This window comes from Periophthalmus magnuspinnatus, chromosome 23 (assembly GCF_009829125.3).
Source record: "Periophthalmus magnuspinnatus isolate fPerMag1 chromosome 23, fPerMag1.2.pri, whole genome shotgun sequence".
Classification (NCBI taxonomy): domain Eukaryota; kingdom Metazoa; phylum Chordata; class Actinopteri; order Gobiiformes; family Gobiidae; genus Periophthalmus; species Periophthalmus magnuspinnatus.
In genome coordinates, this window is record NC_047148.1 from 4,483,682 (window position 1) to 4,509,307 (window position 25,626).

At 37.5% G+C, this 25,626-nt stretch overlaps 1 protein-coding gene across 4 annotated transcripts in view; it reads right to left on the bottom strand.

Annotated features, from left to right (window-relative positions):
- Window positions 1-25,626, bottom strand: part of dock4b (dedicator of cytokinesis 4b) — a 207,949-nt gene that overhangs the window by 102,013 nt on the left and 80,310 nt on the right. For all 4 annotated transcript variants that reach the window (XM_055231425.1, XM_055231424.1, XM_055231423.1 and 1 more), the window contains exons 7-12: window positions 23,957-24,041; window positions 13,161-13,312; window positions 6,679-6,760; window positions 5,693-5,753; window positions 5,463-5,595; window positions 2,232-2,320 (exon numbers count right to left, since the gene is read on the bottom strand). In XM_055231425.1, coding sequence (XP_055087400.1) covers window positions 2,232-2,320; window positions 5,463-5,595; window positions 5,693-5,753; window positions 6,679-6,760; window positions 13,161-13,312; window positions 23,957-24,041 — 602 coding nt within the window. The remainder of the gene's footprint in view (window positions 1-2,231; window positions 2,321-5,462; window positions 5,596-5,692; window positions 5,754-6,678; window positions 6,761-13,160; window positions 13,313-23,956; window positions 24,042-25,626) is intronic.

The window sequence follows — 25,626 nt, forward strand, 5'->3', positions numbered from 1 at the left end:
CATTGACTTTGAAAATATTTTTGAGAAAGCCAAATCAAACCAAAATTCATGCTGTTCTCCTGGTGGGGACAGTCGGGAAATAAAAAGACCCACATTAGTTTTTGGAGCTGTTGATGTCTGGTCTATTCATTCTACACCTCCACATATGTAGACAACATGTGACTATGCCAGATCGTTGTTTCTCTGCCCTGGTTAAATATCATAGTGAGAGTGGGCCATCAGTTCTGGAACATGTTCTTCACTCATGGTTCAAAATCATAAACACACCCTTGAATTCTCTTTAGTAAGATCAATATCAAGTGTTAAATGGTGGAAATGTAAGCTGAATTATTAATGTGACAAAAAGCCACTGCCATTTTATAATGCTCTGACAGAGAGACAGAGAGAAAGAGAGAGAGATGAAGAGAGAAAGAGGGATAGAGAAAGGGTTAGAAAAAGAGAGAGAGAGAGCGAGAGAGAGCAGCAGAGTGAATCAAGTGCTGTTTGAGATCGATGTCTTCAGTCCACAGCTGTTCAATAACTCACATTTAAGTGTTAGTGATAAACTGCTGCACCTCCAGCTAACACTAGAACTACACTCATTTACATGGATTTATTTTGCAAGGGCCAATTTGTTTAATATTGAATTAATTAAATATCTCATTAAATGAGATACAGGAAACGGGAAAGTGGTCATTGACAGAGCTGCGAACTTCCATGGACCATAACAGTGTGTAGTTTCTTTTAGGTCTACAATAGGGATCTCTTGAAAACATAAATACATAATATACATTTTAGGGCTGAATGAGTTTGGCACAGTATCCAACATTGCGATTACAATTAGATTTGCAAGAACACTGAAATATTAACTGGTAAATTAATACAAGAATCAAATGCATTTCAGAACATGTTTGTAAAGATCTATATGACAAATAAGACAGGATATGTTGTTGCTTGCAAAGGAGTTAAATAATTGCGATCTTTACGATTTGCTAATTGCTACCATTCTAACTGCAATTTTGATTTGATTGCACTTAATCTTGTCATTGTACATTTAATTAAAATTTTCATAATTAAAAATTCAATTAAAAAAGTCTCAAACTTTTTAAAAGAGCCAAAACATTTTTTGTCATTCAAACCTTGTTTTTTTGTTTTTTTGTTTTTTTATGGTGAACTTGTTGCAACAAATTTGAAAATAAGTCTTTCAAAATGACCCTGGTTTGTATTTATTTATAAGTTTAGCCTTTGCTCCATTCACTCATCTGTTTTCTTTTCTGCTTTTTCGTTCAAGTATTCAACCTGTAAACCAGCTGCCTACTTATGGGCTGTCATTTGTGTACTGATTAAGCATAATTATTTTCATTTTTACTTATTTATGTATGCCAGACATCTTTCCTGACCTCACTAACTTCAATAAAATTCAAACACAAGCCATAAAACTGATTTCTAAATCTCGAAAACATGTCCTCATTTATCATAGTACTTCTTTGACGTATGAAGCACTAAATGTTCTAACTCTACTCCAACCTGTTGCTACGGGTAACCACTGATGCTGTTCTGTTTGGTGTGAATGAAGGCTGCTATTTTAAGTCATCTGAATGCCTTTAACAGCTCCTTCAGACTTCTGGCATCTCATGGTTTCTTTGAAGGCAATCTAGCTCTAGCTCTCACATAAACAACAAGGGTATAACACTATGCTAATGTAGTAGTAATAATAAGTAATAAGTGTGAGTGATATTAGAAAAGGAGGACATGTTGTCAATCAATCAGGAATGTGCTAAAACATATGTTTCAATGTATTAGTTGAGGTTTAAGTACCAGAAACATTTGCAGTACTTTGATATAGTTTTTAAGATTACAAATAACCAAAAATTGTGCATATTTTCAAAACAAAGTTCATAATACTATAAATATACTACCACCTAGTCGCAAATTTTACTCAGCCTATTATAAAATACACCAAGTAAAATGTTATGGAAGGTATTCAGACACAAGAACATATGGCCAATCAAACTTGTTTCCATGTTTCAAATGGACTTATGTACCAATTTGTTTTGTTTGTTTTTTTGTTTATAGTTTTCTGTATTTGAACAAGGCACACATGAATAGGAGAGTCTGAGTGCTCTCTCTGGGATCTCCATGTATAAATAAAGATAAATAAATAAAAAAAAAAAAAAAAAAAAAAAAATTCTAAAAGAAAATCATCTGATAGACATTTGTAGTAATTATGTGTTTAACAATTCGATACTCACCAGTGTTGGATCCTGACAGGTTGTATCTGGAATTGGCTTTTTTAATGATGTTCTCGTGGATCTGATACCACTCACTCTCTGTGTTGCACCTGAATCAAAATAAACAGAGAGAAACAGAAATGAGTCGATATTATAGATTTTCTACTTAATCCTGAATACATTATCCCACACTTAATCTAAATCAATACTGATTCCCTGCAGTATGATTTATTTATTTATTTATTTATGTTTTATTAAACACAAATAAAAAAGAGTTAGCTATAACATACTAGGAAAACCTTTACAAAAGTCATGAGGCATTTTACAACTGGTAATAGATATAGTTCTCCCAATGTATGGAACACCCTCAATATATTTTGTGTATCTTTTACTTTATAGTTTACATAATTATCAAAGGTTCTATCTATGTGTTTTATGTGCCTTGTTTTCAGTATACACCTGTAAATGTACTGTTATGGGGGCTGAACTACTATTGGGAAAATATCAAATTGTGATTTTTCTTACAAACGTTGGGACTGCAATCAGAATTTTGATTTATTTTAGACATATTTAGATAGATAGATTCATCATATAGAATTTAGATTTAATGTTAAACGAGCATTAAGACAGCTGCAGTACATACAGAACGCTGCCGCTCGGGTCCTGATTAGAACCAGGAAGTATAAGCAAAAAAGCACATAAGTACGAGCACATAAGCAGGAAGCTAGTGCTCAGGTCTCTGCACTGGCTTCCTGTGGCTCAAGGAATGAACCATATCGCACTCTGAGGACCTTAGAGACCAAAAACCTGGGACAGTCTTCCTGAAGATGTGAGACGGGCCTCTACTTTGACAATATTTAATTCCAGGTTCAAAACAGTTCTGTTTAGCTGTGCATATGTCAGAAAGGTTTTTATTTCACACTATTTTCTTTTAATATTAATTTTCTGATGATATTTTAAGTTTTCTTTTGTTTGTATTGTGAATTTCTTATTCTGTAAAGCACTTTTAATTAATTTGTGTACAAACTGCACTACACAAATAAACTTGCTTTGTTTTTTGTTAATAATAATAATAATAATAATAATAAAATTCTGTTCATAGTTAAAACATGTCTAGAGGAACTGACAAAAAGAAAGCAATGTAATCTAACAAATTAATACAAGAACCAGATTTCAGCACATGGGCTAGCTTTTACGCACAGGCAGGATATTTTCTTGTCGGTGGAGAAAATTATTAAATTATGGTATTGGCAGCCTCTGTATTTGCAATTTCAATTTGATTGTGATTAGTCTTGCATCCCTAATTGTTATTACATATTTGCTCATGCTTTATTACCTCTGCTGCAGTGAGCTACATGTGTTAGGAAAACGTTGTACCTGTGCCAATAAACAAACAAGCTTCTTATTGTATTGTGTATTGTGTACACCTCTCCATTTTGTCTACATCCGATTTCTTAGCACACCTCCAGATCTGAACTTGAATGCTAATCTGTCTAATTGGTCTCCGGTGAGCTGGCTATTTGAGAGGAAGTGGAGTTAGTTTCTTTAGGACAAAGGGCATTGGGCGCTCTGATCCAGCTGTAATTTAGGTCACTCCACTGTGTCAGCAGTAGTTTGTCTGGGCCTTGGGGCATTGCAGTGTGTGAATGACTGTGGACTGAAACATAGGGCTGGAACAGAGGCTATATGCTACAAAATGGTTGCCTGACCAACCAGTCTCTCCTACTTTCTGATGGAATCCAGAAGGGTCTGAGGGTTCTGCATAGGTCTGAACCCTCTCAGCCAAATCATCAACAACACTGACTATGGATACTGACTCAGGAATAGGGCCACCATCAGTCACCTCCTCTACATGGATGACATCAAGCTGTACGCTAAGAATGAGCATCGACTCAGTGATCCACACAACCAGGATCTACAGCACAGACATTAGAATGTCATTCGGGCTTGAGAAGTGTAGCCGGATGGTGACAACGAGAGGGAAGGTAGTCTGCGCAACAGGGGTCTCACACCCAGAAGGGACAATAGCAGACATTGAGGACAGTTACAAGTACCTTGGTAATTCAAAAGAGGAAACAAGGAAAGCAGCCACAGCCAAATACTTCAGGCGAGTAAAACAAGTCCTAAGGACTCAGCTCAATGGCAAGAAAAAGACCGGGGCAATAAACAACTATGCCCTGCCAGTATGCCCAGCAGGAATCATAAGCTGGCCAAAGGAGGAGATACAGACCAAATATCCATCCCAAATCCAGCACCGTGACACCGTACGAGAGTCGTAAGGAAAGAGGACGAGGACGAGTGAATGTGAGATAAATACATCAAGGACAAGGCCCCAACAGATGACTTGCTCAGTCAATGTCTCAGACAGTGGAGCGCAGAGGAAGAGGTGCTGGGGGAACCATCATAGGAGGATAAGCCCCTGGTTGGGATGTAACACAGGAACATAACTGAAGTGGCTGATATCAAGAAATCCTACCAATGGCGTGAGAAAGCTGGACTGAAGGGCAGCACAGAGGCACTGATCCTGGCTGCACAGGAGCAGGCCTTGAGCACTAGAGCGATAGAGGCCCAAGGTGTAGGTTGTGCAAAGAGGCCCCTGAGACAATCCAGCACTTAACTGCAGGGTGTAAGATGCTGACAGGGAAAGCATATATACGCTCAATGGCACCAAGTGCATAGTGTACAAAAACATCTGTGCAGAGTACAGACTGGAAACCCCGAGGTCAAGGTGGGAAACACCTCCAAAGGTAGTGGAGAATGATCGAGCAAAGATCCTGTGGGCCTTCCAGTTACAGACTGACAGAATGGTGATGGCGAACCAACCAGACATTGTGGTGGTGGATAAACAACAGAGCAAAGCCCCTGTGGTGGACATCACAGTACCAAGTGATGGAAACATCAGGAAAAAGGAACATGAGAAACTAGAGAAATACCAGGGGCTCAAAGAAGAGCTGGAGAAGGCCTGGAAGGTGAAGGCATCAGTGGTGCCCGTGGTGATCGGAGCACTCGGGGTAGTGACCTCCAAACTGGAGGAGTGGCTACAGCAGATCCCAGGAAAAGCATCAGACATCTCAGTCTAGAAAAGTTCAGTACTAGAAACAGCAAAGATACTAGGTACTAGATACTAGCAAAGATGGATTTTTTTTTGTGTATTTCTGTCATTCAATTTAATACATGATTCTGGGCAGTCTGTAGACATAGCTCGGAACCTTTTCAATGAATGCTTACGTGAAGGAGCTCATTCAGACTTACGCATAAACCTTGAGCAGATGGTCGTCTTTCGAGTCAGCTGTGAGCAGATCAGCAATGCTTACAACAGCACAACCGAAAGGACGCCTGTACTGTACACTGCAAACATTCTTCTTTTCTCCTGCTCCCATTCTCCCTAGAAACAAGCACACAAAACAACATAGAAAACAGCATTAGTTTGAAGAATAACAAGTAAAGTTTGAGAAACAAAATAATAACTTTTTGACACTTACCTATTCTGATGATGTGAACAACAATGTAGACATCTTTTCGCAGATCGCTGCTGCCCAAATCCTGTTGTAAAAGGAAAAACAAAATCTCAATGTGCAAGTGTGTAAAGTCCTTGACTTCCAGACTCACAAACTACTGTATCACAAATGATAATTGTTGTGATAGTGGTAAGCCTTTTATCATTTTAGTCCTGGCTTAGTCTTGACTTGGTCCTGGCTTGGTCCTGGCTGGGTCCTGAGTTAGTCTTGCCTTAGTCCTGGCTTACTTCTGGCTTAGTCCTGGTTTAGCCTTGTCTTAGTCTTGGCTTAATCCTGGCTTAGTCCTTAGTCTTTGCTTAGTCCTTGCTTTGTCCCAGTTTAGTTTTGATTTTGTCCTGGCATAGACTTTGTTTAGTCCTAGTTTAGTAGTTTAGTTTTGGTCTGGTCCTGCTTTGGGGTATTTTGGGGTATTTGTGTTTTATTATTTTAAGCATCACTTAGGGTCACTTTAGTCCAGGTTTGACCTGGTTTTGACCTGATTAAATAGTGGCTTGAAGTATTTGTACAATTTTATTTGTTTTGGTCATCACTCTAAGCCACTTTAGTCTTGGTTTAGTCCTGGTTCAGTTCTGGCTTAGTCCTTGTTCAGTCCTTAAGACTTGATTTAGATCAGTTATATAGTTTTATTCATTTTGGTCTTAACTTTTAGTCACTTTAGTCCTGGTTTAGTCCTGGTTCGGTTCTGGCTTAGTCCTTAGACTTTAGAGCATTTGTAATGTTTCCATCTTGTTATATTTTAGAAATCACTTTGAGGTGCTATTTTTGTGCTATAAAAATAAGGGCTTTCACCTTTGTTTATTGCATGACAACTTTGGCTGATCACTGTTCTGTCCTTGCTTTTGAATGAATTGTGCCATGAAGGCCACATATTTGCTAAAGAGTTCACTATGTATGAAAAGGCTCCCCATACAGTAACGTAGTGATATGACACTTCAATATTGACTACCCACCACAAATAGCGTGCATTGTCTTTCTGTCTTCTCCGGCGACTTGGGCAACCCGCTCTTATTCAGCCGGACAAAGAACCGTTCACTGCAAGAGACGAGACACACACAGGGATGAATGGGGTTAGAAGTGATAGCTCCCCCTCAACGTACACAAAACATAGCCTAACTGCTGCTAACAGGAACGGAAACAAGATTAAAAAAAAAAGTCAAAAGTGTCAAGCCTCTACTGTAGCCACTGGAGAATTAGCTTCAAAGTTGAAACTATAAAAGCTAACATTGTCTGAATCTTTCAAACAGAATTGTGTGGGGGTAAAAGCAGACTGGGAGACAACAGAGGCAGAGCAGAGGGAGGGAATGGGATGTAGAAAGTTTGATTTACTGAACCAAATCTCCCACAAAGTCTGTCTGTGACAAGTCTACATGGAAAAGTGGCTGGATGAAATATTCATTCTGTTGTTGCTTATTGTCTCTTTGACAAGTTTAGCCGTCATACAAAACTGTCAGCTAAAATAGTCACAACAAAAGTGTGCAGTCTCAGACCTTAAAGAGCCAATACTACACTATTTCCTGATGTATGTTATAATGTTGTTTCCTGACCACAAACACACCTGGAGTAGTGTTTTGTTTATTTCACACATGTTTAACACACAAATCCTGCATATTTAGGCTAAGTTCTTCTCTCAAATGGAAAACACTATTCCACCTCGTGATGTCATATGGTGATACAGGAAGTGTGCCACTCCTTTTTTAAACTATATACAAATTCATTATAATAATTTCGATGATTGTTCTCTACTGAACAAAAGGTAAAAAGTAGCTGATAACTTGAAAACTACCATTACATGACATCACAGAGCAACAGAGCATTTTGAATTTTGGAGATGTAGACTAATGATCAATAAAAAATAAATGAAACAAAACACAACTCCAGGCGCGTTTTTGATTAGGAAATAACATTATAAAATGGCTAAACGCTCACATGAGTCAATTTTGTGTGTGTTGTAATATGTTTTAAAGATGCACTGTGTAACTTTTCTGAGGGTCTGCTTGTCTCCATGGTGATAATATTACTTTGTCACTGCTGAGTGTTCAACAGTATGGTAAATGTTTCCATCTTCATTTGTTCAATGAAAGATGTCCAAAAATACCTTGAAAAACAGGTATTCTTAGGAAAGTTTATATATAGTATTTGTTTAGCACATATTCTTACAGTGACCAGGGTTTACCACTGCTCAGATTTGACATGTAACTTGGCCTGTAGGCACCATTTTCTTGTCTCTGGCACATTACAACACAATTTCTTTGCTAAACATGTACATGATGTTAATGAGATACACTTAATTTAATAGTCAAAGCAGTGAATATGTGAAATGTGTTACAAAAACAAGCTTTTTTCTTTCTCCAAAACAAAATTGTAGAGCTGGCAGTGGCACAACTGGCTTTACTCCAAGTTTTGAGGGGCAGAACGAGCACAAATATTATGATGAACAGAAGGTAATAAGAAGTATTTTTAATTGGAACATTTTGGTAATTGAACAGAGTAATAATTGAAATCACATGTTTTATTTGATTAATTGGACAGCTGTACCGTCTCATCAAAATAAGTGTGACTCAGAAACATAATTTGCAAGAACAATTTTCAGTAAGTCAAATTAAATTCTTCTCATTGAGACAAAAAAAAAGAAAGAAAAAAGATCATAAGCTAACTTGTACTTCTGTTTAAATAAGCCAATGCTTGATTTGCTGCTAAGACTAAATTACATGTAGAAAGAGTATGGATCACTCGTTCTTTGTACTTTTCTGTGGTCTCCATCTCTCGCTCAGCTCAAACAGACACAGTGGGGGCTTCCTGCTGGGTCAGTCTCGTCCTGGCCCGAGAGCGCAGGGTTAATCCAGTTAAGTGACTTTCACAGTCCAACGATAAGCAGACGGAAAAACTCGTAATGCACCAATGCCTGACAATGGGCTAAGCTGCTGCCGAGGCTAGTGGCAAAAGATATGTCCATCCTCACAAGAGCCTAATATACAGATTATGTAAACGGCTATGAAAATACATTCATAGCTGTCCCTGGGTCAGACAGTACCAGGAAAATATGCACTGTTCAAGCTGAGTTTAGACATGACTACATTCTGTTGAACATTAATTAAAACAGATGGGATGGGGGGGTGGGGTCACTAAAAGAAATTATCAGGTTTAATGTGAACTGACTTTTGGCACCTATCTGGGAGTATGAGGTGTATGAGTCTAGTTCAACCCTATGTCCTGTGGGTAAGACATTTCATCCACCAAATCTCTGTATGAATGTGATCGGATGGGGAGTTGGCGCAGATTGAAAGCCACACTTTTGTCAGTCTACCTGAGGGCAGCTGTGGCTAAAGAAGTAATTTCTTCCTTAAATACAACAAAGTCTGCACAACAAGACAGCCTATTTCCCATATCAAGTCCAACCCTGGTATGTACGCATTTGACCCATACTCTGACAACAGATTATCATGTATTATGGATATTTTGTGCATTCTACAAGCTCTTACAAGAATAAAAGTTACAGTGTTTGCCAATGAAGTAAATATGAGAGCAGCTTGCCCCATAAATCAGTGTTTTGTGTATGTAGGCCAGTGGGTGCCCATGTTTGAATTAATTAGGCCCCATAGATTAATTATACAAATGCTCATGATTTTTAATACATGCATTCCTTCTGTAAAATCCCTTTCATCGAATATATCGGAACAAACGGGAGAGTTGGTGGACTTTGGATATGACTCTGCTCATTAGCTGTTCCCTATAACTTTACAGTTCATTGACTGTGATTCGCCATACGGAGAGACAACAGATAAACACAATTCACTATATTTACATACATTCATGTTAAAACAATACAAACACTTATGATTAATTGGCTAATTAATTATTGAAAAGTACTATGAAGTTGTTTAAAATAATAGTAAATAAATAATAGTAAAGGCCATAGTAAAGGGGGGAAAGAATGATTCTTTACTTGGCTCAGACCTACATATATGAAGACAGCTGTATCAAAACTGCAAGAAAAAATGAATAAATAAAGGTGTACAATGTAAGTTCTGTTAGAGGGTATTCCACCTGCTATGGAGATACATGTAGCAGACCCCACCAGGAAAGGGACATAGTGAACCTTTAAATTAATTTCCAATATTTAGCCATATGGAGACAGGTTCCTGTGCAGAGAGCATGTCACTTAGGCATGTTTTGGGAACTCTAATTAATGTTCTCTATTGCTAAAATCCTCACTGCCAATTAACAGCCCCTCCACTAACTCTCTTCCATCTGCAGCTTGTTGATTGCCCGAGCTCAGAGGACCAGTGTCTCCCGGTGGGACCTTATCATTGCCCTCATTAGCATAACATGAATAGACAACCTCCCTCTCCTCAGCAGATTCACGATTCCCACTGATGAAATCAATGACTGCACTAAGGAAATCCAGCTAAACCAAGAAGGGGGTGGAGACAGAGAGAGTCCAGTATAAAACAAAGGAGAAATGTTATTAGCTTACTAAACATAGCTTAGCAAACGTCTTCCTCAATTTCTACATGATGTGAATACTATTATCATTATCAAATGCCTTAATGCCTCAACTGTTTAAGTACCTTGCCCAAGGGCACATTACAGTATGGCAGCCAGGAGCAAGATTCAAACCATCAACCTTCCAGTTAGAGAGTTATTGGCTTTGCATCCTGAGCTACCAATCCATGGGGAAATCAGTTTCTTGTATAGTTAGCAAAGCCATTCAGGTAACTCTTTGATTGGAAATAATAAATATTCTTATAGGTGCCTGGAATGTTCAACAGTAGGGCACTGAACTAATATCCTGGCCAAGTTGGGGGTCAGACCTGTGGAGCGGCAAGTCCACTCATAGTACGAATGAGGGTTTTTCAAGTAATTGTTTGAGCAAAAATACCATCTGTACTTGAATTTTAACGCAATACTGTGGACCATTCCTTTCAAACCAAAAACATCTCCACAGACACAAGCAGGTGGGAGATCATCCATCAGAAAAGTTACACCATGAACACAAGAAAAAAACATTGTATTGGTTGTGTTTGTCTAAAGTTTCTAAAATGCGGTCTCCAAAATGTACAGTTCTCACACAGACACGTGCCCATTCATCCGTGGGTGACCTTGTTAGACTAGTGTTACTGTAAGGAGGAGGAGACGTGTGAGTTTGACAAAAGAGGGCGCGGAGAGGGCAGTCAAGTCTCCAATTCTCTAAAAATACCAGTAGGGTTTTTTGTTAGCACTGTACAGTATTCAGTTGTAGTTTGTGTGAGAGAGAAGGACCCTGTATTAAACACAAAGGAGCTGCCACAGTGAACAGGGGCGGCTGGTGCTGGCATATACAGAGACAGCGAGGTCAAACCCCCATCTGGTCCCTGACACACGCACCGGCTCTGCTGAGGGGCAACCAGTGGCTCCCTGCCAGGCAAACGGAGAGATCTGTGTGTGGTGCTGTTTGCAAACATTTGGATCAGTGCCAGTGGGAGTTACGCCAAGGAAACTGATAGGCTTCAGATGACAAATTAGAGACGCAAATGGACAATAGTGTAGGGAGGGTGGTTAACAAAATTGAATATCAAGTTATATTCTGGGATTCTTACAATAAAAATAATACATTTTTTTGTCATAGATCAGAATTGTTCCAAATTGTGCCTGTTAATTTCAGTTCAAGGATCACACAGAAGTGAATGGACATTAGTGTTGTCTTGATACTAACATTAAAAACTCGATGTGCAGTGTAATGCTCACATTCACACAAAATCATAAAGCTTTTCTTCTTCCTGTCTGCGTTACACATGTGTGCTTAGAGTTTTTCAGAAAATAATGGGCCATTCTGCTAGGCGGGCTGGATTTGGCCGCCTACTGACTACTGCTTTAGACAATAGAATATTATTTTCAACATTAAATAATAGTACTTTTTAAAATATTGTCCAGTTAGCATAGTGGTCCATGGGCATAGCCTATTTGGTCTTCTGATACAGCTCATGACCATAAAGCTAATCAGGAAAGGTTAATGTCTGTCCTACTGATGTGACTTTTGTAGTATCGATACTTGTTCAAATGAGTATCTAGTTTCGATGCCGATTAGTATCTGATTTTTGAGTCTTTATTTTTAAATTTGTAATATTTAACTACTGAGTATTACCCAACCAAGCACTCTGAATTACTTTGTGCATGAATTGTGCTATACATTGTGTGTATTGTGCTTGCCTAATTATTTATCAAGTGCTGCCCTTCAGAGTCAAAAGTAATGGGTTACTTTGACAAAATAGCTTATTCGCAGTATGTAAAAGTATTGGAGTATTAAAGCATTGCTCATCAAGGAAATTATTTTAGAAGTAAAATGGGAAAGAAAAATATATCCTACAAGATGCAGGGCACAGAGACATGAGGAGATGAGAAACAGGTCCAAAACAGAAAGTACATCAAGTGCAGCTCCAAATGATACTGCTGGAAACTAATTACCAGAATGAAAAATAAAATGAACCATGACTCATCTCTGACTGTTTCAAGATGTCTATTAAACTCAGGATATGTTATTTCAAAACCAAATTAAATTACTGTCACAATATAATGGTGAAAATATCTGATATTCGCAGCTTGGTGATAGAGCAAACCATTACTTATTTAGAACACAAGCTCTGATAAACTGTATGTATTTGTGTATGATAATGGAGGGCCAACTCAACTAACTTTTATTTAACATGTTTTTCTTTCTATTATGCTCGTGTTTGCTACATAGTTATATTCTATGACACCCATGTACCATTATGTTATGATCAGCATTACATTTTAAATTGATGTCAACTTAAACATCATGACAAAGAGCTGTGTAGCTGTCAGCACCTACTATGGATAGCTGCAGATCACATTAGCAAATGGCATATTTTATTTTCATTTGTACCAAAATTAATATCATCAGCTTTTTGAAAATAAGCAATTATAGATTGCTCAAACATGCACAAATCACTCTAAATACGACTTTGAGAGGGTAAATGAGAATAGACACAACTATAGCATGGTTACAAGCTCTGAAAAGTCAATTTTTCAGAATAAGTCTGCTTTAAAGCTGCACTATGTAACTTTTATGAAGGCCGACCACATGCTTGGACCAAAAAAAACCAAGGACTAGATACATTTCGTACAAAGGTAGTAAAAGTGACAAGAGAATTTCAATCTAATATGGCCAATTTGCTGTTCATGATCAGGGCAGTGCTCCTATTCAACTTAATCCTTGTCTAATGGTGCTCTACCACTGTTGTGAATTTCATGAGCCTATTCTAAAATTTGCATGTTCCCACTCCCAATGGACTCCAATTTTATAAAATGTTCTGGAGGAAGAGGAAGAAGACGAGGAAGAAGAGGAAGAGGAGGAAGAGGAGGAAGAGGAAGAAGAGTAAGAAGAAGAGATTCCTCTGGTTCCTATAAGCTTAAGTGTGAGTGTATAAACCTGTACCTGAGTGGTCGGTTTTCTCTTCCATCATAGATGTGGAAAAATACTTCTAGCTCCTCCCCCAGGTTGGCACTCATGAGACTCTTTACGTGAACAAACAAGTGGTGGGTGCTGGCAGGGACTGGGGTGTCCTTTTTTCTATGCCGGTGTTCCATCTGGAAAGGAAATTAAAAAAATGAATAAATAGGCTTTGAGGACAGCAGCAAGCTAGGTAGCTCACTGTTTCTCAAAGATAGCAGTTACTTTTATTAAAATCGGAAAACATAAAATAAACAACCTATTAAAATTATAATTTAATAAAATAAAGTCAACCCATTATTTTGCAGAATACTTACATTTGTGGTGCTGTTTTGATATTTATTTTGCATCAAAATCAGCATTAGCGTTATCATTGAGACAAGAACATCTCTCTCTGTAAACACAGTCTCCTCAGCAAGTATTCATTTTATTCATGTAGTTTTTAACATGTTGTTGTTTTGATTTTAAGACAACAGGCGGATTTTGAGCTGAGAGAAAGTTTATGATCTGAAAATAAAATCGACACAAAATTTCATCTTTGTGAAAGCTGTAGGTATCCCGTCAGCCGAACACTAGCAGTTTGTCTTTACATTGAACTTGTTGAGAACAATCCTTTCTGGGTAGGAGCGATTTTTTCGTTGTAGTACCAATGAATGGCCACTAATCCAACTCGAGACAACTCTAAAATAGCAATACCCTATCCAGTTATTTTAATAGATCCTTGCAAAAACCTCATAGAGATACAGTTGGACAAGAAGTAGTTATGCTAACAGTGAGGTATTGTTCCTAGTTCCACATGAACACAATGTGCTCCAAATCGACTTGTAAATTCACAACACAAGTAGGAAGAGAAGTTTTGCTTAACTTTCAATATTTCCCAGAGGTGTTCAGAAAGTTATTGTTGTTATGTTTTTGTTTTAAGTTTTGCCACTGTTGGAATTATGATGAAAGAAAAATTGAGTAAGGACAATTGCTACACTGTGACTGTAAATGCGAAGTACTGGATGTTCTGAGTGAATTCGATTAGATTAAACACACTAAATCCTAAAATATCTTCCTCGGAGCCCACCAAGTGTTCTATATGTGAGATGGTAAATAATATATAGTTACATATTCTACTTTTCGAGGACAGTCATTTAAACCTTTGGCTAATAATTCTAATATTATCCTGCATGATTTTCTCCCAGTTCAGGCATATCTTTTTCAGACAGCAAAGACTCATATTTGTGGGTTTCAACTTCCTGTTATGGGCAACATTTTGAGATATATTTAAAGGTTCTATATTAAGCAAAACTGACTCTTGTAAGCTTTTAGACAAGTTATACCTGGAGTTGTGTTTTCATTCACGCATGTTTGACTGACAGACACGCAATTAATCAAGATTTATTACAGAAGGAAATGCTGAAATGATACTGGCAAATATCCCTAAATAATAATTGCTACACTACAAACAATTGTATCAAACTCAGCAAAAACATTACAGAAGTGTTTATAACAGCCTCATTCTAATCTGCTGTCAACAACCAAAACACAATGACACACACACAGACCTGATCTCACATCCTCACACAGTACACCAGATGGCCAATCTCCCTGTGCCAAATGATGCTCCACATATATTTACTTCTGGGAGTTCATAGGAAAGAGAGGGGGCAAGAAGAGGAGGAGAGGAGGGCTAAAAAAGAACTAAAAAATTAACATACAAAGACTCTGGTTTAAGGTTTAAATGCCCAGGGTAAATTGGTAGGCAATATTTAATTTTATTTAAAAGGTCTAGTATGTAACGTTCTGGAGGTGGCATGTCACTTCCATAATTCCAAGGAAATGGAAAGTTAAAATTATACTTCAGAACATTATCCATGGAGATAAATACGTTTTACACCATACTGTAAAATATTATAGCCAAAGGAACAGCATTTCCAAATAAGAGTCAGGTTTTTGGTGATACAAGCCCGCTCAGAGTAAAAGAGTGCAATAAAAACACCCCAAATGAAAGAAAATGCATGTTTCAAGTCCATTTTTTGGGTAAAAAGCTGCATACTGTGCCTGTAAAAGATTTATATAATTTATTATATAATTTTTTTGTTAAGGTATACTGTAGCCCCTATGGGAAAATTTGTCTAATGCATTTGACCCATCCTACAGTGTTGCTGGGCTAACTTGTATGAAGCAGCGGGAGCAGTGCAGCTTGGTCAGGACTAGATTAATTAATAATTAAAAGGGATTAACAGAAGAACTGATCAAAACTTCAACGAATAGAAACTTTTAGAGTAATCTTTCCTTGTTTTCTACACTTTTTTGGTTAATTTGACAATGTATTCACTTTTTGTGCAATACGTGAAACTTAAAGGTCCTATATTACGCAAAATGGACTCTTGTGAGCTTTTAGTCAAGTCAGAATGTTGTGACCTCCTCAAAACATACCTGGAGTTGAATTTTAGTTTCATTGACACATGTTTGAGTAACTCTTTATTATAAGTCTATGTACATCTCCAAAGCTCAAAATGCTCTGTTCCACCTTGTGATGTCATGAAGCTACCTTTAACTTTTTGTTCGGTAGAGATTGGAAATCACAATGGCGGAAATTATCCAAATGATTCTAATGAAGGTGTATGGAGTTTAAAAACACAGTGAAGCGGTCCCTGTATTACCACATGACATCACAAGGTGGAACAGAGTATTTTCAGTTTGAGAGAAGAACTCAGCCTAAATATGCAGAGTTTGTGTGTTAAACATGTGCGAATGAAGCAAAACACAACTATGTTTTTGATGAGGAAACAGCATTATAACAAAAATAGCGTAATATGAGCCCTTTAACCAAGATATACATAGGCATGTTTTAGCATATGTAAGAGAGGTTGTCATATCATCCAGATATTGTCAATGGGATATTGCAAAAAATAAAAAATCTAGTTATTTATTTTTGTCATTATCACCATAGCAGCTGGCAAAGTGCAGTCCCGATGGATCTTTCCCTACAAATACTACACCAAACGCCCAAAGTAGCTGGAACTGCCACCTCTAAGCCAACACAAGAGTATAAGATGAACAAGTGAACAAGTACTTTATATAAAACAGTTTCATCATTTTGAATTGTCTTACTCTGAAACGGTGCACAGTAACACTATAAATGTTTCTGCTTGTGTAAGAGTGAGGAGCCAAGATTAATCCAGGGAGTCCCAGAGGCAGTAAACTACACTTGTAAAAAAGAAAGATGTTGGCGTTTCAAAATTGAGGCTCCTGGTTTATTTCTCAGGTTCTAAATTAGATTGTTTTGTAGATGCACAGTGATGGAATACTTAAGCGAGAACCCCTCCAGTTGTCAATTTCTCTGCAATGATTAGGTCCATTATGTAACTTTTCTGGTTATCTTGTTACGTTATTGCTTTGCCTATAATGTTCCACAGTATGGCATTCAATTACATTTTTTTTTTAAATTGCTAAAAATTCTTCTTAATGTGAGTGTGCTTGCCTGTCCATAAATCTCACCTGTAACTTGGCCTGGAGTCATAATGTTATACTGTGGAACATTCAACAGAAAGCAATCACATCTCTATGGAAACAAGCAGAAGTTACACAGTGCACCTTTAAAGGCCCCATATTATGCTACAATCTATTATAATCTTGTTTTCTTGTCACAAACATACCCGGAATTGTGTAGAATTGTTTTATTCACACATGTTTACCAGACAAACCCTGCATATTTAGGCTGAATTTTTCACTCTGTTGCACCTCGTGATGTCATATGGTAATACAGGAAGTGCTCCACTGTGTTTTTAAACTCCATGCACCTTCACTAGAATCGTGTGGCTAATCTCAGCCCTGGAATTGACAAACATTACTGATCCAAAGGTAAAAGGTAGCTGTTAACTTGAAAACTACCATTACATAACATCACAAGGTGGAACAGAGCATTTTGAGCTTTGGACATGTAGACAGACTAATAATAAAGGCTTGCTCAAACAATGTGTGAATGAAACAAAACACAAATCCGGGTATGTTTTAGGATGCAACAACATTCTAACATGACTAAAAGTGTCCATTTTGTTTAATGTAGGACCTATATTAACAAACTAATATAAACTTACCTCTACTGTCAATATCTATTTTAACTTGAGGATGAGTAAACAGAATATTACAAATGGGAATCACTTTGGCTTCTAAAGCAGATCCAAAAACAATGGGAGTAATCTACCAGACAAACAAGTCCTTTACTAGAAAAATGTGATCACAAATCACTTTACGATTGCTGTATCTGTCACAATGATAAATATGTTTGGTTTGGTCCAGACAGCGCTGCCCTTTCACAGATCCCCAAAGACAAGACACTGTGGAGTACTGCTGTAACAGCCTCCAATCACACAGTTTAGAGCTGAGTTTTTGTTTTTTTGTTCTTTTTTTTTTTTTGACACAGAAGGACTGGGCTACAAAAGGTCTCATTACCAATGTGGGATGTGATTATGAGATTACTTTTGGTGCATCAGCAGGGAGCAAAGTGTGGTTATATGTGACTGATTCAGCATGACTAGACACAAACAGACATGTACTAAGTGTATTAAAGGTCCTATGTTACGCAAAATTGATACTTGTGAGCTTTTAACCATTTTAGAATGTTGTTACCTCATAAAAAACATACCAGGACTTGTGTTTTGTTTTATTCACCCATGTTTGTATGTTTATGAGTAACATAGTCTGTCAACATCTCCAAAGCTCAAAATGCTCCGTTGCAACTTGTGACGTCATGAAGTGGTACTTTTCAAGTTAATTGTTACCTTTTGTAGAGTAGATTTCAAATTCCAGAGCTGAAATTATCCAAACGATTCTAGTGGATTGTATGGTATTTCAAAACAAAGTGGAACATTGCCTGTATTACCACATAACATCACAAGGTGGGACAGAGTGTTTTCAGAGAGAACTCAGCCTAAATATGCAGGGTTTGTGTGTTAAACTTGTGAATGAAACAAGAATCACACACAGCAATGTAACCAAAGACGTGGCATATAAACCTGCAGAATTTACTTCATACTTTCAAAATATTTTCATGCTTATCCTAGCTTGAAATAGGCCAACTCCATATTGGTGCGAAAACATCATGGATTAGTCTATTATATATTGATATAGCCAACCAACATAGCTCTTTAAAGCTAATATACATTTCTGAAAATACAAGACTCCAGTAGACTTACTCTGAACTGCTGTGCTACGGCGGTCCACCCTGTTTTACAATCCGAAAAGGCTGTGCACGGTCCCAAAAATTAATACATGTGACTACTATCAATGTGCATTTGGGTTTGAGGGAGCTAGAAATGAGTTACACAGATTTAAATACTGACTGGCTTATTTCAAAGTTTAAAAATCAGGAACACTAGTTTAAGTACTTCACCATATGTTCAAATACACAAATAATTAATCAGTCCATCAATCAATCATAAATAATTAGCTTTGATTCAAGCAAACAATTAAAACATGCTCCAACTCATATTCAAATACTGTAAAATAGACTTTAATAAAGAATAAACACAGATAAGGCATTGTAACAACCTGTTTTTCGATAGAGGAGGAGGATTATAGCAAAGTATATGTGAACTGGCTTGAATACATGTTGATGCAGATGCTCTCCACATTTACTTGGGGATCATGCTTTTACCAGGACCGATGAGGAGGATTTTGTCTGAGCTTGGTTCATATTATCTATTTGGCTTGGCTTGAATTTGAGACACTTTAAAGGTCCCGCACTGGTGACTTGATGTGTTTTAGAGTGGATACAACGCTACAACTCTGGATGTTGTTTCTTCAGCTCTTCTGGTTTAACAGTACGATGATGCACTTTGTTTAAACACATGTAGGCCTTTGTTAAACGTGAGTGCTGTTTGTGCTATTCATTTGTGCAGAGCTCAGTTGTGATGCTTGAGCACCTCCTCTACTGATAAATTGGTGTGGTATATTTATTGGCTAACTGATGCTGACATTTAAGCCAAGGAACCGAAACTTGGCATTGAATGAACAGTGTGTTTTCAGTACAAGAACAACTTAAAAAGATAACACATTACTCAATAGGACAAATATATATTGGTAATCAAAATATAACAAAAGCTAAGTGATGCTTACATAGAAAATTGCGAGTAGAGTGAGAGAGAGCAGTACAATGGATGTGGGTGTTTGTTTGTTCTTATCACAGTTCATCCTGTTTTTTTGGGGTTTTTTTTATATCAAATTGCATAAAGCATTCCCCACATTTATACTAACACAACCAGGTCAAATGAAGGTTAAAGAGAAAAATTCAAGCCTTTTAGATCTCTCCATTACAGCTTCCACGCCTGATAGTTTGTGCATTAGAGACCCTTTCATCTCTCCTTAAGAAGGGCACAGTCAGGTCAGACTGCATCAGAGACAGCGTTAGGGGTCCTGAACTGTTTATCCTGGTTTAACCCACCTAAGTCTGAGGTGACATGTGGCAGGACTGCTGCTTGGAAAAGAGGGAAATAGTGAAAAAGGCTAAATGTTAAAAAGATATCATGATCATTATAGCACAATATGGCACTTATTTGAACTCAAACAAGAACCTTCGCCTACATTTGAAAACTTAAAGGCCCTGTACCTGATTTTTATTGTGGTAAAAATGTGAAAAAATTGTTTGCAGTGGTTTAAAGTTATTTTTTTATTATTCCACACTTATCTAACGTGCATTCCGAGCATTCAAATTATTCACCGCATGAGTTTATAAGCGCTTTCAGAGGTCAGACTGGAGGTTTGTCATCATGGTAATGCTAACGACAACTATCATGCTAACAGTGTACTTCCTGATGATTGGACAATTAAACACTTTATAACTGATGCAGACTGTACACAGCTGACGTTGACCTCAAGAGCAGCTTGTACCATAAATCTGTACTGGGACAAATTATGCCCTTTAACACCACCAGTACTCACACCAGAAACTTCAGCTTTTTCTTAATTTAGATTCAGTTGTTTCAGATTTTTTATGGACTGACAAATAAACAACAAAACAACACATTAAAAATTCAAATTTCAAATAACAATTGTGGAAAAATGTATTTATCTAATTAGTAGTAGTAGTAATAGTAAACACTAATACGATTTAATTCTAGCTTGACAGAATATCTTGTTTTATTTTTTTTATTTTTTTTGCATTTTGTACAGTATTTTCATACAGAGAAACAAGTTATAAAAATATTATGACAGTTAGGATATAATACCAACCCTATTCAATAACCCCACCCTCTCATATCTACATCATTCACACAGATATCTCATACAGTGATCTCCTGATGCAATTGAACAGTCAGGATGATTTTTCCCACAGCTCAACCCCGCGCTGCTGGCACACACGCAGGTAATCCCCATCCCAATTTAATTAAGACACTCCACGGAGGCAGCAAGTCAGAAACAAAGACCCCAGTACCAAACACTAGGGACGGGCTCATATTCAAGTCATTTGGGTTTCATTGTTGTTGCCATATTGTGTATAGCCAATGTTGTTTCTTTTATCCATCTGCAACATTAAGCACAATCAAATCGTAATCCCAGTTTGAATGGGCGCCATTACAAAATACAAAAATTTTAAGGTACCATAACTTCCTCCACAAACAACAAGATACACTGTCTTATTCTGTGTAATAAAAAAAAACAAACAGATAACCCTGTAGTTTAGATGTGTACAAACATGATCAGTAATGTGATTCTTTTATTAGTTTGTTAGGTCATAATTCAGTCTTTTTGTCAATTCTTTTGTCAATTCTTCAGGCAACAATAGCTCAGTTTGCAAACTGTTTGTCCCCTGATCTGAAAGTTGGCAGTTTGAATTGCTGTGTACAGTGGTATATGAATGTGTGTGTGAATAGGTGAGTGGTTCCTTGATGTAAAGTGCTTTGAGGTGAAAAAGCATTATATAAAAATGTGACAATTTACCATTCTGGGTGCATTTAAAATGTGAATTTTGAACAGAATCTTAGTATTAAAACATAAATCGCAAATAAAATCGCAATCCTTGTCAGAAAAATAGCAGTTTGATATTTTTCAGCCCTCATCCCCGCTACAGAAACATCCCAGTCATTTGTTCATTTGGTAGTGAATGAAACAGTAGTGCATTAAGCGCTTGTTTAGCTGCGCTTGCTTTTGTTTTGACTCGCGCACAGAAAGAAAACAGATGGATTAAGAACCTCAATTACCCCATGCGAAGGAGAGGACTTGTTTTGTGTGCATGTGTGTATAATTGTGGTATGGTTTTTCTCTGCGCTGTACCAGGGCAGAGAAGTGGTTGCCACGGTAACAGTGGCTGGGGCGAAATGGGACAATGAGAAACAGCAAGGGGGAAAGAAGGAGAGGGGAGAGGAAGAGAGAGGGAGGGGATGGGGGAAAAATGAGGAGATGATGGAGAAATTATCTCTAATTAGAAAAATTATGTGCATTTGCCTTGAAAATGATGCTTATGATGATTTGACTTTGTTGGATGTTCTGTTTTTGTAAAATGACACAACAAAATTATTTGCCTTTGATAAACTTTCAGAAGCGAATACTCATAGACCATACTTTTTATTTTTATTGTTTTAGAGGGACACTATGTAACTTTTCAAGTGGATGGTCCGCCACCTGCTTGTCCTCCATGGAGATGTTATTGCTTTGCTTTGAATTTTCCACAGTATGACATAGTAAAAAAGCAGATGATGCTCCCAGATCAAGTTACAGGTGTGCCTTACAATTACTTTGATCATTGTTTTGTCCCATTGTAAGACTAACAGCCAATAAGGTTAGAGCATTTACTCCCCAAATACAGGACATCTGTCCAGCAATTACAATTACACACACACCATATCAAAATTGGGACTACACTAGAATTAAACCTGATGCAAACTTAGACTAGACCAGTACTAAACCGAGACCAAACAAAGACCACATGAAGACTAAAATGGGGTCAAACTAGGATGTGCTACAAACGCAACATTTGAGTGGTACTAAGCTGCGACTACTGGTACATAGCAAAATACACAATACAGCATATGCCAAAATGTATATAACCTCAATATTATGTTAAAAAAGGGTGAAAAAACCTGTAGCATAAATAGTCCAATGAAGTTCCTCCGACCTTCTGATAATTTATTTTAATAAATTGTTTTTTTCAGACCAAGGTTTAGTTTGTTTTCATACCTAACATATCTTCCTTATAGTGGTCAGCTGATTTCCGACTACCGGTGGAGGCAAAACGACCATCTGCAGTCCACATTCTTCCGGAAAGTATCGCAGGTCTGTGAGAGTAAAAAGGTCCCTTCATCCCGGTTTAAAGTCCTGTGAGAATGTTTCCGTATTTCAATCGCTTCCTTAATCCAGCGACAATGTTTGTTGTCCTTTGTCCCAATGATGTTTGCTCTTTTTTATGTTCTCTCTTTTACAATGGTCAGAAATGGCCAATTTGAGCTGCTCCTTGTGTTTTGTTTCTCATGTGCACGCCTTTGTTCTCCACCAGTAGAAAGACGGCGCCAAAACCTGTTTAAGTCAGCTGACCGGACACATCACACACATCACGTGACCACTCTGAGGAAGACCACTAGTGAGTAGTCGTAACTGTCAGGTATGAAAACAAACTAAACCTTGGTCTTAAAAAATAATCAATGCAAATACATTATGGCCTAAATATCAAAATAAGTAAGTAAAGAAGTCAGTAAAACTAAAAAATCAATATAGCTTCTGCAGTTAGGCCAGTTGAGATACAGTGTACAATGGTGTTCTGAAAATCCCTCCTTCTTCCTCTTAATCTGAATGGCAAAGTCAATAGGCCCTTGTTTGAAAAGGGAAGTGGACAGGCTTTGAAGCATGCTGCCACTCAGATAAAGACTTCAGCACTAATTCTCCTGTCTCTTGCGTGACATGAACAGATTTATAATGTGAAATATTAAACCAATTATGTCACGCATTCTGTAAAACTTCTCTAAAGACTGAGTGAAGATGGATCCTGTATGGAGACAATAGATAACTGCATGTTTTGGCTAACTTCCTAGTCTTCAAACAGCAGCCCACAGATTAATTAATTTTTGCAGCTTTGTCAGCATTTTTCTTATCATAGACAATATACAGTACTTGATTTTCTGATTTTATCTTCAAAACGATAACAACTGATATATGACCCTCGCCTGGCAAGTCCAGAATGGTATCTCCCTGTATTACAGTGGTGTGTTTAAGAGTTTCAGGCAAAACGACCCAATTCGATTACTATTATGAATTCAACCATAGCCAATATATCCAGTTTTTATTAAAATTTTGTCTCAAATGACTCAGTTCCATTGACTTGTTGACGTCAATTTGAATGCACTTGACTAGCCTCTTGTAAATAGACAACACTTTTTTCCACATGAAGGACAATATACATTAAGACTTTTTTTTTTTTTTTTTTTTTTGTAAGTGGAATACAATTTATTTTACTGACATGTCTAACTTCTAGACTTGCCAAAATGCTTTCAAATGAAGATACACTACCAGCCAAAAGTTAGAACACATCTCATTCAATGCTTTTTTTTGTTTTACTTTGCTACATAATTCCATATAGCTTACTTCATATATTTGATGCTCAAACATTTACCAGTAGTATAAATACAACTGAATTCAATCTATTTTAACATATTGAAGATTTTCTCTTTTTACAGTGCTTTGGCAGAGAAAACAGCAGCTAAAACCAGGGCAGAGATAGGTCCTGTGCACCTGTGCTTCTTCACACTGAGCCTGTGTAAAGTGGAGCAGGTGAGATTGTGTAGGAGACATGCAGCACTCACCAGTCTGTACAGCTCTGTGACGCTGATCTCCTCTGGGTCCACCATGCTGAACTCTCTCCGAGGCACCAGGTCCAGCCCGAGCTGCCTAGAAACCAGGCACAAGACAAGGAAAGATCATATGTTACAAGATAGTGTGTTTACCAAATAGAATAGACTGTCTGTAGTTGGAAGAAATACCAAATCAATCTATTCCCATCAACAGTACAATAATTAAAGGCAATGTCATCACAATTTTTGAACAATTTACTTTTACATGAGCACTGCTAGTTTAGAGTGACATATTTTACGGAGACGGTATGAGATGGTAGTACACTGATGTTTAGGTTAATAGAAAAGGGTGTGTTTTTGTTTCATTGTGATATCAAAATCAGTATCAAGCTATTTCCTTATTTTCAAATTTGTGCTTGAAATGTTAATATATACACTACACTGCATACCCTAAACGTTCTGGCAGTCCGTATTTGAGACTTTCATTATTACTTAAGCCCAAAATCGAAAACTCTTACTCAGTATTTTGTCCACCCTATACTTTACAATTAAACAGAAATGTATTATAGGTTGTTAACTTGAAAATATTTTTGAATAACAAAACACAACTACAGTTTATGAGCACCAATATTTCAGCAAAAAGTTCTTATTTATATCTCCACTATGCTGCCAGATCAGCTCTGTCACATATTTAAACGCATGTGACAGATGGCCCTCGCCTGGGCAAAAGATAAAAGACAAAAATGTTTCCTTTAGCCCCCGCTAGGACACTTTATCCTTCCTTCCTTAGATCCTCGTCTGCCTCTTCTGTCCTTAACTCAAACACTCCCTTCGTTCCTCACCACTGCCTGGCTACACACGTTTTATCTGTCTGGTCTGTACTTCCATCTTCCTCCCTAACCCACATAATATTAACTCTTTCGTGTCTTCCTCTGAGAGTGGACTCCCAGTGGACCAAAAAGCCACTCCTGACCATTTCTGTGCTGTTACTAAAATAAGACTGGTCAAGCGTACATTGCGCTGTAAGAAGGGACTGTCTATTCACAAAGGAGAGCTGCTCAGAGGACACATAAGATTTGTTTAAAGTAAGGATTTATGGATAATTAAAGGTTGTTATTATATCAAGAAAAAGATAATATATGCCTACACTTACACTAATATCACAAAATTACCAAAAAGCAGCAAAAGGAGTGGACAGATAAGGGAAATTTATCTGTTAACTAAATGTATCCATCCAGTCTCCATCTATGGTGAAGGTTCATTCTGTCTTCAGTTTTAAACTTGAAACTGAAAGCAACAAATACCACAACTGGATAAGAGAGGCCATCGAAATCCACAAATGAAAATAAAGTAGCATAAGTCTTGCGTCGGGGGTGTAAACTTCCCCTGTGGTCTGGCAAATCCAAGTAAAGCAGCCTCCAAGACATGTCACTACACCATCACGTGATGCTTCTGGGGAAGGTTACAGGAAGGTCAAACATGTAAAGCAGGTAAACAAATGCTCCTGTCTGACAAAAAAAATTGCTAAATGAGCTGCCACAAGGTCATGATACAGGTCAGATCTGTGGAGATGCAGCATTTCTCACAGCAATAAAAACACTTGTGTAAATAAAGATATATATTTTGTATGCCATACTATAAAACATTCCAGGCAAAACAATAACCTCTCCATGGAGATAAGA